This window comes from Ctenocephalides felis, unplaced genomic scaffold (assembly GCF_003426905.1).
Source record: "Ctenocephalides felis isolate EL2017-DRISC unplaced genomic scaffold, ASM342690v1 CF-g0.4_SCAFFOLD_03571, whole genome shotgun sequence".
NCBI lineage: Eukaryota > Metazoa > Arthropoda > Insecta > Siphonaptera > Pulicidae > Ctenocephalides > Ctenocephalides felis.
In genome coordinates, this window is record NW_020539725.1 from 7144451 (window position 1) to 7162950 (window position 18500).

The window sequence follows — 18500 nt, forward strand, 5'->3', positions numbered from 1 at the left end:
TGTTTATAGTTTAAATTTAAAAAAGTCTAACTTTTCTAAAAATTTCAAATTTTCAACAAATATTAAAGCATATGCCAATCAACAAAGTAACTAATACTATTATTGTGTTATATTTAAAAACTTTGTTTTTTGAGATTCAATCTAACCATGAATAAAAATACATTTAATTTTTATATAGATATTTTATTTTGTTTAATACTTTCTTAGATAGCTGATTCCATCTAAATTTTCTTATATTTAAATAAACTATAAAATTAGCAAACTGTGATATTTGTAAGTCTCTTACATACATAAATATTATTGTCTGTGCCATTTATTCATTTAGATAACTTTCCGATTCTATAAATTCTGATCACTACATATTATTTGAAAAATACCATATAATAAAGTTAAGTAAGAATTAAAGGCTCTTATATATACATACATACATACCTACAAACATATATATATATATATATATATATATGTGTGTGTGTGTGTGTTTCTTTTCCGAACAATAAATCCTATAAATAAAAAAGAATTTGTATTTTTCAGATGTTTAATATATATATATATATATATATATATATATATATATATATATAATATATATATACATATATATAGTATATATATACATATATATATATAGTATATACTGTTTTTTTTTTAATTTGTGAATAGGTTTGGGAAATCTAGTTTATCGAAAAGAAATAGAACAGCAACAATGCAACATCTCTAGATCATAATCAAAACTTTTAAAATTTACGTTTAAAATATCCACTTAGCCTATTTTTCTTGGACATTTAAAAATTATTTATGCAGCTACTTATTTTTTTATGCTGTAACAATCGAGTGATATGTGAATACTGAATTTTCATCACAAAATTGATATTTTAAATGATTATAATAACAAATAGTCATTAATACTATTTTCATACAGATGTGATCATTAAGTAAATTACTTTTTTTAGTCAGAACAAAGAAATTAATCTTCAGCTTTAAATGTATGGAACCGCATTGATTTTATATGAAAAATATTCAATTTTTTTAAACTGAATATGAATACTGAAGTTATTTTTTTATGATCAATTAGTCCAACTTATTTAGTGATGTCAATAAAGTTTAAATTAAATATTGCTGGTATATCAAGGCTATAAGTTATTTCAACATACTACATAACTCAACGAAATTGATTTTAATGATTTTAATGATGTTTTATTTATAAAGTCAAAACTAATGGCAAAATTAATTTGTGCCTTTATCAAATATGGCACTAATAGTGTGTTCTTGTTAAAACATCGCGACATTTTTGTGGATTGTGATAGATATTAATTTTTCTAATTATAATTAACAGTCTATTTCAAAACATAATTCCATGTACTACAATTTTCACAGCAGATGTTTAAAAATAACAATAATAATGTTTATTGAAGAATAAACATTGTAACAACTTATACTATAAACTATCTATTAAAATTTACTATGAAGAATATGCAAATGCTATAAAATTCAACCACTTTGCTACATAGTTGACCATTACTGTATTTATTATTTCAAACATAAGCGTACATTACCCTGATCTAAAAATGGCAGTTGAAAATTGTTACACAAATCACCATTTTCTAAAAAAACAACAATTTTCTAAAATTTCAATTATTCATTTTTAAGGTCAGTAGAAAGTGGAATGTCTGTGTCTGTAGTCATTGTTGTATCATTTGTATTGAACTCCCATTCTGACCCGGTTGAGACTGGTGTTAAATCCCCACTGTCTTCACCAACTATTGATAAAGAATAGAAGATCGAAAAATAAAATATACGGAAACAATGGAAAACAATGGCATAAAAAACAAATTGGTTATGTAGGCAATATAACAAATAAAACTTTTTCTATTGTGTTAGTAGACCATTTTAATAAAAATATTTATCACAATTAATGAGGAAGTAATGGGCAAAAAGGGCAAATCTCGTTGATAGTTTTGTTTAAATATGGAATTATAATAATTTTTAAACTGCGAGATTGAAATGATCTTTTGGATACATCATTTAAATACCAGATAGGGGGTGATTTTGTATGGCTATATAATAATCAAATGATATAATTATTTCCAGTATGTTAAAACTATACCAAATCCAAATATATTAAATCCAAAATATATTTAACAACTCATCAACATTATTCTAGACAAAGTTTGAAAATGATAAAAAGGAGCAAAAATTTCACATCTTCAAGACGTCAAACCATCAAACCATCAAAAAAAGAAAAAATGTCTAGTTACTAACCAGCTAGAGGAGCATCTGGAGTTGGACAGGTATTGCCATCCAGACGTAGTCCTACGTTACCTAAGTCACCACCGACAGCAGGAAATAAACCGGATATGGATGGAGCAGTAGTTAGTGCCATATACCTAAAATATTAGTTTGAAAACAGAATTTTCCAAATTCTCTGTCCTCCAAATGTGCACAGAGATGAAACTAATTTCTAATGATAAAATTACTTACCCATCACTACTTATAGCAGACAAATCACTGCTTCCTCTAGAATAGTAATCGGAAGGTCCATTGGGTGAAGATGGTCCGCCACTAGATTCTGTGCTTGCTGGACAAATTGAACTGCATATGCTAGATGCCCCTGAAGCACCGTTCCAGTTTGATGATCCTCAAATACAACAATAACCATATTAGAGTATAGATAGTTATTTATAATATTACAACTACGAGTGCTCAACCAGCAAAAAATAGCAGTTTTTGAGAGAATGGAATATCCAACTAGAATGTTTAAAAAAAAAACAATTTAATTTAAGACTGATAACATTTTTAGGAAGTTTAAAAAAGATTAAAAAATTACCATTTCTTGGTCAAAAATGGTCAATACATCATTAGATCATTAGACCTATAAAATACGAATCATCAATATCATCACAAGTATTTATAATAATTATTCGAAAATATTTAGAAAAAACTGTTATTAATTCTTATTATTTATTTATTGATTATTAATTATTTTTATTTCTCGAATGTTTAATTACAGTATGGTACGGAAATTTCCAGCAATTTGCTTTCACACGTTGACTGCGGTATGGGTAGGAATTGGTTGCTTCTACTATGCCAGTGGTTCCCAACCTTTTCAATGTCACTACCCCTAGCTAATTTAAAATAATTAAAACCACACAAATTTGAACGAAAATATGTTTATTATTCAACTCCATTCACAGCCAAAGCGAAATGGTGTATCAGGCCATTTTCCTCAATAAACTCTTTTAGCGTTTGAAATACGTCTTCGCCGCGGGTAGTAGTGGATAAAGACTTGCAGAACAAATATTCCTCCTTTACATCGTCATTTTTAGAGTATCGTGTAAACATCAATAATTGTGAACACGAAACAACATCTGTAGACTCGTCCACTTGTAGCACAAACATAGGACTTTCCTTTATTTTGTTTACCCCACTATTATTTTGTTTATTGATATTTTAATACTATTTCGTGCCATCCCTTGTTACCACTTTAGAATCTCCGTTTTACCCCTGCGGGGGTAATTACCCCCAGGTTGAGAACACTGTACTATGCTGACTATTTCGGGATAGATTTAAAATAGATATGGGACCGTCGACAGTGTGTTGACAGCCGCACCAGAAAAGAAGGGAGGGATGTCGACACTTTGTCATGCACTGCTAGTTTAAACATTTAAAGTATTAAATAATGAGTAAACCCTTACGACTGTTATTTCCTGGTGATATTTCACCTCGGTCATCACGTGTACATGCGGCTAAAGTTGGTGTTCCCGAAGCAGTTTGCGATGGCGTTCTCGGGGCCTGATTTGAACCCGTAACACGCTGCAGAAACCTATCCAACTGGCGCAAAGATAAAGCATTATGTAAAGTCTCCAAAGGTCGGATAGGCGGAACGCCTCCAAAACCTTCTAATGCTGTAAAATAATATAAAATCATTATAGTAAAATGTATACATGGACATAGTAGATAATATAAGATCATTATAGTAAACAAAGTAAATATTGTTTTAATTGAATATTTTCAAATCTTATTTTAATAGATTATAGTTGCCATGCAAACGCAAAGTCTCAAACTCACATCACTAATGATATCCCGTTTCATTCGTATGTATAGATCAAAATACATATGTTCATAGGTGAATATAGAAAAAAAAGTTAAAAAAATCTAAACGTCACCATTAAAAAGAATAATAAATAAAATGAAATTTATAAAAAACTAGCAAACCCGACGAACTCCGTTTCGCCACCAGATGGTTTCGTGAGAAAAATGAAGAAATTTTTTGTTTGTTTTATATTTGAAAAGGAAAAATTTGATTTTATTGCACAACAGTAATGAATTTATTTCGATTACAAAAATGAAGTGTTTTTTAGTTGAACTTCTTTAAGTAAATGAAAGTGAATCCGCCAATTATCCGTTTCATTGAAGTGCTCTTTGGTAAACCACATTTTTTGTTTTTTGGTCTGACGTTAACACAAACAAAGCGGATGGTTTTCCAACTCGTGAACAGGGAACGTATAACTGCCCATGTGAAAAACAATGATTTTCTAAATAATCTATTTGAAATTTATCCCGCAAACACTAAGCGATTGGCCTTGCGACTTGTTATTGCGAACGCGAACTGGAAATTGCAATTGTTTGAAGTCAAACAAAAAACCAGTCGGAATTATTGGTATGTCACCAAATCGCCAGCAATTTTTGATTGAATGGTGAAATTCAGTGCGTGTACATCATTATTCTTTGCGGCAAGAATTGCTCGTTGACTTAACGAAGCATAATTCTGATAATTCTCACTAATGTCATTACTCGAATATTTAATTACGGTGCATGAAGTTCCAGCAATTTGCATTAGGGCACGATGCCATGCACCACTAATCTTCTTAGCTATAAACCTTGCGGAGCCCAAGACCTTTCCAACGAATGCAAAATTGTCGAAATCGGTTCGTGCGTTCTAGAGTTATTTCGTCAGGAAGGAAAACCCGACTTATTTTTATATATATAGAAGAAGAAGATTATAATTTGGGATAATAAGCTACAATTTTAGAACACGTGTCTGTGCACTATAATTAATATAAATACAGACAATTTAAATGTATTTGAGAGATATCAAAAGGAAATAGCGATGTTTAAAATAAAAGCGAAAACTTTATTTTTAAAAATTTGTGAAAGCGAAAATTTTATTTCCGAAATAAACAGTTGAAAATTTTATCTAAATATTTAAATCTGTTTTGATTGATTAAGTCAATTATTATACATTTCGGGAAGTTCATGTAACTTGCCTTAAGGCAAAATGCCACTTTCAACTAGTTATTTAAATGGCAATTCGATAAATGTGATTAATAAAATAACATTTTAATCTATTATCTTACCAGATGGCGAAGCCGTACTAGCAATCATATCTCTCAGATTTGGCGCCGACGAACTTCCGCTAATCACAGCTGTGCTGAACAAACCTCCCGCAGCTGCTGCAGTTCCACCAGTGGAGGCCATTTTCTTGCCGAAACCGAAACCTAACATCTTGAAGTAGCTCATCTGTCCCGCAATACTGTGTCGCTGCGACCGTCTTGGCGACCGACGGGACGTCGAAGCGACCGACGTTGCCGCATCGCCAGTAACGTCTAACGTTTGTAAACGTGACGCATGTTTGTTTGTCGAATGATGGTAGGAATGATGGTGACGGGAGGAGGAGGCATGGACTTTATTGCTGTTGTTGGTAGCTTGATTTAAAATTGGAATAATCGTAGTGACATTTGAGGGTAATGGATATTGCGAGGGCGTGACTAGTGGATCCGATAAGGAACGTTGCGCTCGTAAAGGACTAATTGAAGGAACTCTATCTTCTGTATCATTAAACGTAATGGTGTTGCCAATTTTTGAAATGTTTACACACTCTGAAACGCTGGTGCTCATAGCGCCATCACCACATTGAGGAGCACTAGCGCTTTTGAATGTGTCGTCACATTTCTGGGTGTTGCTACACTCAAGAATGTTGTCATAAATAGGACTCGAAAAGGCTACGTCATCTTCTTGAATTTGTGGTAAAGGATTATCTAGGGATATAGTAGGAATAGTGCAAAGTACCAAGAAAGTAAGTGCGTAGTGCATATATGAAAGAAGAAAAATAAACAAAAATTAATATTGCTCGAAAATCGTACGCCCGCATCCACCTGAAGCAACTTTAGATTAAGCAGATGTTTCATCAATGTAAAGAATTTAATGAAAGCGGCAAATATGGCTTTTTAATACAAACTTGATAGAATATAAACTTATTTTATTCGAAGAACGCTTTAAAATTATCATTTTATTACATATCTCAATTTTTATTAACAAAGTAACTTCACAATATAATTGGTAAAATTTAGCTAATGACTATAAATTAAAACTTGCAAATATTTGTTTTTCTCAAATCTTATTTATTTAGTATCTTCATGCGGATTTTTTCTTTTTCTTTTATTAGATATTCACACACGGGATCAAGAGCTACTAATAACATGAACCTTTTGAATAATGACGTGTCTGAAAAACTAAAAATATTTGTGCTGATATTCTTAGCATTGCTCATTGTCAGTACGAAAACCATCGTCTGAAAGATTTTAGCGCTGCACATCAAAATCCCACAGGAATTTGAAAATACTTACAAAAATCTGAAAATTCCTATAAGCTTCAAATTATTATTCGATTTTATTGATGCATTGGGAAGAAGTTCATAAAAGAAATTGTCAGACGATTTCAACTTGCACAAGCAAATTAAATCAATTTTGACCATAATTTAAAAATTAATTTTATCCAAATAAAATTTACATCTATGATATGAATTTTTACGGTATCTTAATAGATTATTTGCACTCCCGCCATAGCATATTTTTCTTCGCCAGGTAAGGGCTTTTGCAGTCCAGAATTGCCTGGCATTACACATACTTTTTTAAAATCGCATAGACTCCTTAGACAAACAAATATATAAATTTTAAGCTTTAAGCTTATTATAATGCATAATCGTTTTGCTCATAAAAGTGAACTTTCGACACGCCAGGCAGGTTGAAACCGCCTGGCAAATCGTTTATTCAACTTCTCAATAAATAAATAAAATCGTATAAAGATTTTAAGTTTGAACGATTAAAGTTGATGTGCCGGGCTGAAACCTGCCAGTCGATGATTTTTGTACTTAGCATGCTAAGAATGGTCAGTATAAAAATTTTCAGCCCTACAGAAACACCGTTATTCATAAGGTTCAGTAGCTCTTCGCTTATACATAATTGATTCTTTTTTATAAATAATATGCCACGACATAGTGATCAGAACGCATTATTAAAAAATGATATACCTTATGAAATGCCACAGTACAAAGTGTAATAACTTTTGAAGTATACATTATATATAGTTGTTGACATAGAATTTTTAGGATAAAATTGATAGAGTATATTTATTGATTTTTATTCAAAATTTAGAAATATTAAATTTTTAGAATAAATTGTTATGAAAAATCATGCATGTTTAAAAATGCCGCTTATTTTCACATTAGAAAACCTTTTTAGTATCAAAATTGTTAATACAACAGACAAAGTTGCTAATAACGCAACCGTAAATTTTAAATATCTTTAATTAGCCTTAATGCTTCATTGCTGTATATTTGGCTATAATAAAACGACATTTAATTGGTCAGTGTGTAACAATATATTAGTACGAGATGCCAGTCTTTTTCATAATAAATAATAATTAAAAGAAAACGTAATACGTTAATTACCAAACTCATATATGTGCAGATAATTTTGGCAACACATTTTGTCAGAGTTATATTATAGTGCAACCAAGACAAACCAACAAAAACAGCAGAAATGGTACTGAAGTTTGGTATCAGAAGTAAGATCAACGACCAAAAGTTGATTTTGTATATAAAGGAGTTAGGAGGATTTCAAGATAGGAAAGCAAAAATCACAAAATGTCTCACAAATTTCATACGTTTTTAGAACTATTATATCATTATTAACCGAAATTATTCTTTATTATTACAGTGTAATTACGAAATGTGATTTGAACTAACTAATGATCATGCTATATATAAAATGAGGAAACCGAACCATTTAACATATTTCAATGACTAATTTAGTTTAGAACTATATATTTATGAAATGTAAAATTGATCACGAATTTATTAACAGTAGCTGACAAACCAATTAACTATTATTTAAATACTTGCTAATGATGTTTCTATCGCATTTACAATGATACAAATGTTAAAAATGCACATGATGTGCTGTTCTTCAGAATTCACACAAAGGCAACTATGAAAGTCAAATTAATCTTGGACGCTTCATGTAGTATTCATTTAGTTTTAGCAAACTTTGAATAATTAAATAAAATGACTGCAAGAAATATTACTTTCAAGTATATTTTTACATCTCTTTTCAAGAACTACAGTTTTATTATAATCAGAATATATTGCCAAAACTAGCTGTCTAAAAAAATTTATTTATATGTGTTATAAAAATAAAATAATAATATAGTATGTATATTATTTCTAACAGAATAAAATATTTTTATATAATCTTAGGAATTTGCAAGACATTTTGTATAGCGGGAGTGGAATGATTGACGATGTTTGATGCACTATTAATATACCAACAAATTAATCATAATTAAATTTTAATTAAATCATTATTCTGCATGTAACAAATAAAGACAAATATACGTTTACATAATTTGCACATGATACTAAGGAATTTAATTACGGATATTATTTGTTGGTTTTAATAGTACAAAAGACATCGTTATGCAAAATCGACAGTTACACAAATTATAACGATACAGATGAGCTATATTATTTATTCCACTTGCAATAAACTAAATTTCTCTTCAATAATAATAACTATATAAAGTATTGAGTTATATAAATTCATTTTTAATAAAAACTCTAAATAATATTTAACCTTCCGCTATTTTTAACGTGAATATTTGTAACAAGACTACACGCGTCGAACTGTCTGTTTTTTTGTTTATTCAACCTTAAGTTTTTCAACTTTTCAAATAAAAAGAGGTATTAGTAATTATTTATACTTCATCTACATTGTTATTAAGGCAAGCTGAACATGTAAAAGAACATTTACAAGAGACTTTTGAAGACGGTGCATTAAAAATTACGCCAAAATTTGTTCTTCGTGCGGACTGAGAGTCCGCGCGCATGAAACGGAAGGTTCAAAAAACATTTTGTTTTTATACATGATTGGAATTGAAATTTAGTTAATTGCAAATCAGAGTTATGTGAATCAGCGCCAATGCCGTGAGCTCCGAATCAAATATGCAAATAAACAAAACATTACAAAAAATAATCAATTGTTTACTATTATTTTATTATTTGCTAAACTAATTAGTAATTTTAGTATATTATTATTTTATGCGTAAAGAAAAATCTTTGTAATAATAAGATATATGTTTTATAAAAAAACATTCTAATCTTGTCATTTCGTGATATATTTAGCGTTTTTGCGATAAATATATGATAACGCATTGCATATAAATATAAATATGTGCAAGTAATAATAGATTTTATACTGCCATAACAAGATTTTCATATTATATATAATACTGCTTTGATCGCAAAAATAATATTTTTAAGAAGTATTGGCAATGTTATAAAAACAAAAGAAAAATCGATTTAGAAGAAAACTTACCCTCATGCCTGTGGTGGTCGTAACTCTTAGCCCGCATTGCACATTCCGGACTCATTGCACGATTCGAACCATGGGGCTGATTTTAAAAACAAAATTATAGTAAATCATTATATAAAAATCGAAGAGATTTCATGAATAGATATTTGATATGCACATTTACGTATTCTATGCGTATACTCAAAATTCTAATCCGCTATTTAAGAGGCAAAGAGAAAATAGTTGCAATTGGCATTTTCTTTAAGTTGCATAAAAAATCCCAACATTTGTAAATAATCTTTATCGATTTTATTACAAATTAATGATAAACGAATACGCACGGAGTGATTTCTAAAAGCGATTCATTCAAATTTTAATTAATTTTTATAATAGAACCACCTTTCGTAGGTCTATAATCTTTTAACACGAGATACTCTATTATTATACAAACATGGCCTGGCAGGTCTTTGTCAATCACCAGCTAATCAACTAATCAGCAAAATTTCCAAATGATATCCTTTGAATAGTTTTTGAATTTTCAAAATCAATCCAGGATTTTTGGGTAAAACAAAAAAAATTGCATAATAAATTTTTCAAATTAAACGATTCGTCGTAGAGCCTTAATCGTCGTTGCGCAAAACTAACCAACGATAGTACTTATTAAATTACGAATGAATGAATGAATTATCGAATGAATTTTAAAATGCCACTTACGCCTAGTTTCAAATGTAGTACTTCAATTATTTAATTTTTGAAAATTTTAATTATTTTGTAATATTTTTTATGTAACTGTATGTATGTTTTTTATTTAAAAGTGATAACACTCTATATGTAAAACTTAAGTACAAAATATGTTAAAAGTTAACGATTCATTCATAAATGTAATTTATTATTATATAACAAAATTATTTTCAGGGTATTTAGTATTATAAAGAAAATATGTTTTATTTTATTTATATAAAACAATAAAAAATATTATAATTTGCAAATAATTTAAATTTAAAAAATACCTGCTTTTGCTGCTGATTTGATAGCTCAGCACTCAATAATTTTGCAAGATCAGAAGCTTCATGGCCACTAACAGTATGACAATTCCTATAGATGATAAAAAATAAATAAAATATAAAATGTAAAATATTTGTTGATTATAAATTTCTTCATAAACTGACCCAATAGCAATTGGTTCTGATATGGTATGTACTCTTGGCTTGTGCAAAGCCATATCGGCTCTTGTTGAATCAACATCCATCATGACGTCCTTCTAAAAAAAAAAAATATATTTGTTAGCTCATATCTGTATATTAAAAATATAAAATATGAAACGATAATGGTTAGCATATGTGTAGTAAAAAATATTGAGACTTATTAATTTATATAAAAAGTATTATTAAAAAATATAAACTGAATGAATTTTTGTTTAAGTTTAATAATCAATCAGATGGATAAATTCATTCGTTTTTAATATTTTCTTTATCTTTGTCAATTATTGCATAAAAGCTTATGACTTTTAGCTTACTAAGAGAAAATATGTTTACGTATCAGAATCATATATTCTTTTATCTTATTCAGTTAACTTACAACTGTAGATGCATTAGATGTAGTTATCGATCCAGTATTAGAATTATCTTCATCCATGGCAACTTCTGCCTCTTCTTCAATTCTAGATGGAGCCTCCTCATCGCCGCTCTAAACATGAAATTTGTTACAAAAGAACAAAATATCTTATATTTAATATATACAGCAAAGTAATACTGCGCCATTAAAAAAATAGCGCGGTATGATAAGTTAGAAATAATACTGCTCAACCTTCAATTGAAACCTGATAAACCTAAAAAATCGCAAAAATGGACATTCTACACCAGATAGTGATGAGTTTTATTTCTCTTAAGGGGGTTGTTCTTTTTTCGTTACAAAAAATGCAAGGTATTTGTTTTTGTTTTTTCTCGAAATGTATTTATCATAGAGACATGCGGTTTTTTTTAAACAAAAATTACAAAATCATAGAATATTACGTGATTCTTCTTCTTTCTTTTTCTTTTCTTTTTGCGCCGTCATTTTTTAACCAGGGGGCGCCAAAGTCGGTCTTGCAAAATCGATCTCTTTTGCGGTGCCACAGATAAATCCGTTGCGCATCGCCCGAAACAAAAAAAAAAAGAAATTACGTTGAAGAAGAAGTTTGTTTCCAGTCCCCCTACCAAAATAAAAGAAAAAAAGCAAGAAGGAAAAAAATGGCAGCTATTTCAAAAAAAAAAAGTGTCAAAAAAGGCCTTTTTTGGGGCGAGAAGCTTCGCAAAATTTTTTTGCGTAATGTTATCAAGTTGTTTGAGGTAGGGGGACTCGGTATTGCAGTGGTGAACAAATTAAAAAAAAATGCAAGTCGATCCGACTTGTAGTTTTTGTTTAATTTGTGGCACCGCATTGAAAAAAGTCAATTTGAGAAAAACGTATTTAAAGTTCTTAATATAATGTACTGAATACACCATTTAATTTAATGTACTAAATACACCATGGTGTTCAAAGATGCTGACACATTAAAAAGGTCATGTGCATGAGGTATTATAATGAAAAAGAGGAATCTGGCATACAATAGCTCGCGGAGCGATAAAAAAACGCTTTCAGAGGATCATACATATAGAGATATATATATCTATAACTTCGTCAAAAAAATAGATATTGAGATGATTTTTTTTTTTTAATGATTCTAAGGGTTTTATCTTTCATAATATCAAAAAAATCTCAAAACCGAAACAAAGAAAAATAAAAAAAAGAACAACCCCCTTAAATAACTTTTAGTTATTATTTATAACTTTTAGTTTAACTATATATACTTAAAACCAACAAACCGTTGTCCTACTAGTCACAGAATCATTTCTGCTGTGTGGTCTAAATCCAGGGCCAGGTGGTAAATTTTTCTGAACACAACAATTTACACCAGGGCTAAAGTGCAGCTCCACATGGAACCTAAAAACATATAAATTAAAAATTCATTGAAAAACAAAATATTTTAATAACTTTATTATAATGTCAATGATTAGCTTCTTTACCTCTCTTCAGAGAACAATTCCTTGGTAGGATCTTCATAAAGCATCACGACGATTTGCGCCATATAGTTTAATTCAGAAACCATTGATACATATTCCATTGCTCTACGCCACTGCTCGTCGCATAATACCTGAAAATTAAATTATAGAAGTGATTAAAATAACACAAATGAACAGGTAAATATTAAATGCAATTTAATTTATAATGCTGTATAATGAACTCACATCGAGCAATCCTCCATGTCTTAGTACAGTTAACAAGGAGTGAACATGACTCTCACTTGTGAAGTATAATCTAGTTCTAACATGACGACCAGGACTAGAGACACCATGACTATATCTGTAGTCATTTAAAATAAATTAATCAAAAATAAGCACTCAAATGAAATAATATCCAATGTATTGTGTGCTTTTCAATTATTAACTTAATAAATGTTTATTTATGCTCACCTGGGATTTAGTCTATTAACAGTTTCGTCGCCTGTTTCTTCTATATTTCTTTGTAAATCTGCGCGGATTTTTTTCAGTAAGGGTGTGCAGATTCCTTGGCCAATTGTAAGCTTTTCTTGCATCGTTAATCCATATTCCTGTAAATCAAATAAAAAAAAAAAGTAGTTGAATATATGGAAAAAGAGAGCCCATCGATATTACCTGTGGTATAACGATGTCTGCCAAATATTTTGAATAGGTATATAATTCTTCAGCTTGTTCAAACTGCAGAGTGTGCTGATTATGTTGTAGATCATATTTAATGCAGTCATATATATCAGGAATTTTCGAAATATCAAAAGTTTTATTTTTCTGGCAAAAGTCTTTTTCAATTTTGCCCCATCTTCTACCCATTAGTTCCCATGTTTCACCGTGATATAAATTTGCATCTATAATAATGCATAATAAATGTATGACTGAATAACAAATGTTTTCGCATTAATAACATATATAAATTTCTTAATAATAACAAATATTATAATTTTATTTTTCGTAGAGCTTCTCTATGAATAGATAATTATCTATTCAATCGTCAAACCCATATTTTATATGTGAGTAAATATTATTTAATATCTTCGAAATATTCTTTTCGAAATTTTCATTAATTTCTATAATATTAAAATTATCAATAATTATGCTTTAATTACATTTATCCAAGTCTACAATGATTATACAATGACTGGTTTCAAGTACAAAGTATACAACCAAACGCGATTGTTTGTTGTTATAAACTTCATTTATAATAAATAATATAATAAATGTATTATACATGTATAATACCTTTGGTTTTTATATCGTCTTTCTTAAGTTGTACAATTTCTATAAGTTGCTGTATAAGCTTCTGAACATGTGCACAGCACTTCACAGGATTCTTGACAAAATCTAAAGCCTGGTTAATACTCAAGGCATTTCCTGGATTGATGCGCATTCGATCTTCGACTGTGAACTCTCGATCCTGCTGCATTAGTTCATGAAGTCGAGATTTCGCACTGAAAGAATGGTTAATCAAAAACTAATATATTACAATGTTATGAAAATTTTCTGTAACTAATATATTACAATGTTATAAAAATTAAATCGAATATTGAGTAATATTTGAGCAGCTAAAAATGTTTGAAACTCGTGTTGATTAAAAAATATTTTTGTACAAATATTATCGAACATTAGAAAGTAATCTTTAATTACTTAAAATTAATACATTTTAAGAATATGTACTAAGTATGTTTTTAGAAAACCCGTCACATCATTCTTACACACTTGACTTATCACAATTTTGAAACCACATTTAAACAAACAAAATAATTTAAAAAAATATTTATTTGATGAATTAGCAAACTAATAATTCTTACTCACATATTCTGGTATTTACTAGAATCACAATCATTATCCAATAAACCATTTGTGTTTGCACTCTTCACCATCTGAACTAATATTGGTGTGAGTTCGCCTTCCAGGGCTAGTAAACCTTTCGCAAAAGCAGCTGCGGTCATCTGAACTCGTCCTTCATCAGAAGCGTATATCTTCAAATCATGCCGGAATGTGGAATGCAAACGTAATAGTCCTAAACCTTGAGCTCCACCGGATTCACCTTTTGTAAAATATATTTGTATAATAGTGTTGAATAAATTTTTTTGGAGAAAAGAAACCATATTATTTGGGAAACTAATCACCGTTCAGTTGCCTGCTCTGCCCTCCTGGATACATGCACCGGAACATCCGTCCAAGCTCTTCTGCCTGTATTCTACCAGCAGGAGTTAATTCGCCGCCCCATTTCAATATTAGAACCAGAGATGGTTCTTTAGGTTCTCCGGCTAGATAATATATTTATAATTTAATAAGAAATACTAAAAAAGAAATATAACAGAGAATAAAACATACTATTATCATTAAAATTAAAAATTAACATTATTGTATTAGAATTATATTATTAAAGTTTTTGGTACCAAAAAACTGTGAAGTATAACGATCAGTTATACTGGTCATTGTCATACTATATAGGGTTTAATCTGGTCATTATATGTGAAATTGATTTCATTAAAAATCAAAATAAGTAATAAAAAATTGAATAATTGACTCAATGCCATGCCTAATATTATTAAATTCATGTTATGATAATGACTATATCATTTATGAGCGTGATGAAAGGGATAATGTTTGCAAACTAAATCTTGCAGAAATGTGTAAAATCATACTTTGAAAATAAATTCTACAGAAGTGTATGTGAATACAGTTTTTCGTCGACGATATCAAGAATACGGATCAACCGATTTGTATGATTCAAAAAACATTCAATTTCTATTCATAAGGAGACGTGTTGATTAGTTTTTGGCTAAATGCACGTATAGCCGTTTCAAATATACGGGGCAAAATGTGCCAAAAATGATAAATCAATTTTTAAGAGAACGGATGAATTTCAATGATTTAAAAAAAAACATTTTACTTGTATTGACAAAATGAAAAACTGATTTTTTGGAGGGCAGGTTAATACGATATTTTATAGAGATTATAAAAAACAAATTTTGTTTATACTTCTATAAGTTCTGTACCAAGATTTACAATGACTAATAATAGGTAGACAGCAGAGCGGCGCGAACGCGCTTTGATATTTCGCTACTAATACTAAAATGGCTATGCAGTGCGAATGTTACGAAAATAAATTTTCAAATTATTTTAGAATTAATATTATATAATAAAAATTTTAAAATTCTCACAAATCTTATTTTTCAAAGTTTTCGAAAATTTCAAAGCATTTAAATTGCGATACGAAAAGTGCCAGCATTTTACTCAACAAGACACAATGCCATGCAGCATTAATTGATTCAAAATTTTCGAGTTCAATAAATACGATTTCCAGAATTTGATTAGATTAACTATAATTTCGGAAAAAAGATCAAATCCTTCGGGTTGATCAGAATGTTTAATGGTGATAATTATTTAATGTAATAATAAATTATGAAAAGTAGCACTCAATTTGTTTATCGAAATTTATTGTTAAATACCTATATCGTAAAAATGATTAATTATAACATATTCGGCAGATAAGATTACACTTAAAAGGTCCAACAAAAATATGTTACAGTTTAATTTTCAAATAAAAGGATAAAAACTACTGACTGGTATCTTACATAATGTTACCCGAATAATCAGTAAGTATTATTATTCCCATTGTAAATATGCTGTTGGTAGTTTATGCCAGCAAAATAATGTATTGCTTGAATAGTTTAAGTATGGAACCAACCGTGTTACAAATCCAACAATTCAAAAGTTGCTTCAATAAATATTTCGATCACATTATTTTTTATATTACCGATTATGTCGAAGCTGAAATCTTAGAAGTACTTTTACAATTAAAGGTGCATTCATTAATTTTTCTATTGCAAACATAAAATTACAAAGAAAATAAGAAACATAATAAATATATCATAAATGATATAAAATAAGCAAAGCAAAAACTTCATACTCGTGCTGTTAGTGTGTGATGAACTGTTACCATCATCTGAACTTGATCCTCTGGGACGTCCACGAGGTTGGTATTTCATTTGAACTTTACGATTTATGCCAGAAAAATGACCGTACCTGTAAAAGAATAAAGTATAAATAAATAGTGTTACTTTGATTATACTGTTAAACCAAATTATAAGCATAATCGTAGAAAATAAATATTAAAAAGTATTTAATAGCAAGAAATATCCATACAGTTATCTTTGAAGACTTGCTCCACGTCCTTATAAAAAATAGTAGGTATATACAAATCATCGTTACAAAATGAATAAGTGATCATAAAAAATACCAATTTATCGTTTGATTTCCTTTTAAAATCTCTCAGATTCAAGTATTATAGTATCTCTGATAGAATCTAAAATACAAACAAAAGCTTAATCTTTTGTTCATATAAATTGACACACATTATGAGTTGAGTGTTTATTCTGGAAGAACATATACGGTTTTTAGTTTCTAAATTATATATCATTCTCACACAAATAACTAGTGGGTATTGGTATTTTGCCTTGAGGCAAGTTACATGAACTTCCCGATATGAGTAAATAATCGACTTAATCAATAAAATATAAATTATTGTATAAGTGATTAAAAGTATTCCGAGTGGATTTATTACACCTAGTAATTGAAAACGAACGAATACGTTAACTCGGAGTATTTTCTAAAAGAAAATTTTCAAAAATCAACAATTTTTATAATTGAACCAGTTTCCGTAGAACTTTAATGGTTTAATATGTTCATTAAGACCAAGTACTCTATCATTATACCAAGTAAATCGTCTAGTTTTAATTTTAACAAACATCAAATAAACTACTCATTTTCTCAAACTTTGATGAATTTTTAAAATTAAACTACTTGTCGTAAGGCTATAATATTTTAGTAAATTCTATAAGACCATGATATATATCGCCAAAAAAAGTTCCATTAAAATCAGCTTAATTTTTTTTCAACAGTTAATTACAAGAAAACTGATCAGTATCATTCCCAACTAACATCTTTCGAAGAGTTTTTGGTTTTTGAAAATCGACTCGGTAATATAAGCTAAAATATGGAGGAAAAGTTTAACACTTTTTTCCAAATTACAAAAAAACGGCTTGGCAGATCGTCACACAAAACGCAAAAAAAATTTAACACTTCGTTACAAGAAAACGGCCTGGCCGATCTTTACGTAAGGACTAATCAGCACGATTCTCAACCAATATCTTTCGAACAGTTTTTGAATTTTCAAAATCGATTCAGATTGCGGGCTAAAACGTGGACGAAAAATTGTTCACTTTTCTGCGATTTACAAAGAAACGGGGCTGATCGTCGCGCAAAATTAATAAACACTAGTCCTATATAATCCAGATACATCGAATGGCTTTAAAATTTTTGAAATTGGTCCAGCCGTTTTTGAGAAAACGTCAATTTACGGCAAAAAATCTGTTCACATACACACATACATACTTTTTACAAATTTGGTCTCATTCGATTCAGAATGGCTTGAAACGTCGAGGAAACATAAACTTCTCCTTATGGAAGGTAAAAATAAGCTTCTCAAAGTTAGTGAATAACTTAAATCATTTAAGTAAAATAATCATCATTTATAATTTTCAGATATAAAATTTCTCTGACTTCGTCTTCAGATTAATTTCATGAACTATAATATAATATAATACATGACACGGTGAGCTTTTAAAAATTGCAGGGAACTTAGTCAACAAACTAAATTTCATTTAACTTTATTTTTATAATTGTTTATATTTAATCAGAAATACATTCTATTTTGTTCAAATTTATCAATTCCATTTGTGTCTGCAAATGTCACTATTTGAACAAGTGATGATTACCAAGTAATTATATA

At 29.3% G+C, this 18500-nt stretch overlaps 1 protein-coding gene across 1 annotated transcript; it reads right to left on the reverse strand.

The window, feature by feature from the left end:
• Positions 1–1536: 1536 nt before the first annotated feature.
• LOC113385527 (inositol hexakisphosphate and diphosphoinositol-pentakisphosphate kinase-like) lies at positions 1537–17066 on the reverse strand. The gene is made up of 19 exons (XM_026623381.1): positions 17029–17066; positions 16620–16735; positions 14830–14970; positions 14513–14747; positions 13940–14148; positions 13322–13548; positions 13121–13257; positions 12896–13010; positions 12674–12801; positions 12473–12590; positions 11208–11315; positions 10799–10890; positions 10640–10724; positions 9654–9729; positions 5358–6038; positions 3696–3896; positions 2482–2638; positions 2263–2387; positions 1537–1760 (listed from the first exon to the last, which is right to left on the reverse strand). Exons 1-19 carry the CDS (start codon positions 17064–17066, stop codon positions 1636–1638), a joined length of 3114 nt encoding a protein of 1037 aa, XP_026479166.1. The 3' UTR covers positions 1537–1635.
• Positions 17067–18500: the final 1434 nt, after the last annotated feature.

What these genes read in the sequence shown, in the direction of transcription:
- LOC113385527 (XM_026623381.1), bottom strand. Translation starts at nt 17,066, where the DNA reads ATGTGTGTCAATTTATATGAACAAAAGATTAAGCTTTT. An exon ending in TCAGAACCAATTGCTATTGG is followed by an intron (nt 10,725 to 10,798) that starts GTCAGTTTATGA and finishes TATCATCTATAG; the next exon opens with GAATTGTCATACTGTTAGTG. An exon ending in TCCAGATGCTCCTCTAGCTG is followed by an intron (nt 1,761 to 2,262) that starts GTTAGTAACTAG and finishes CTTTATCAATAG; the next exon opens with TTGGTGAAGACAGTGGGGAT.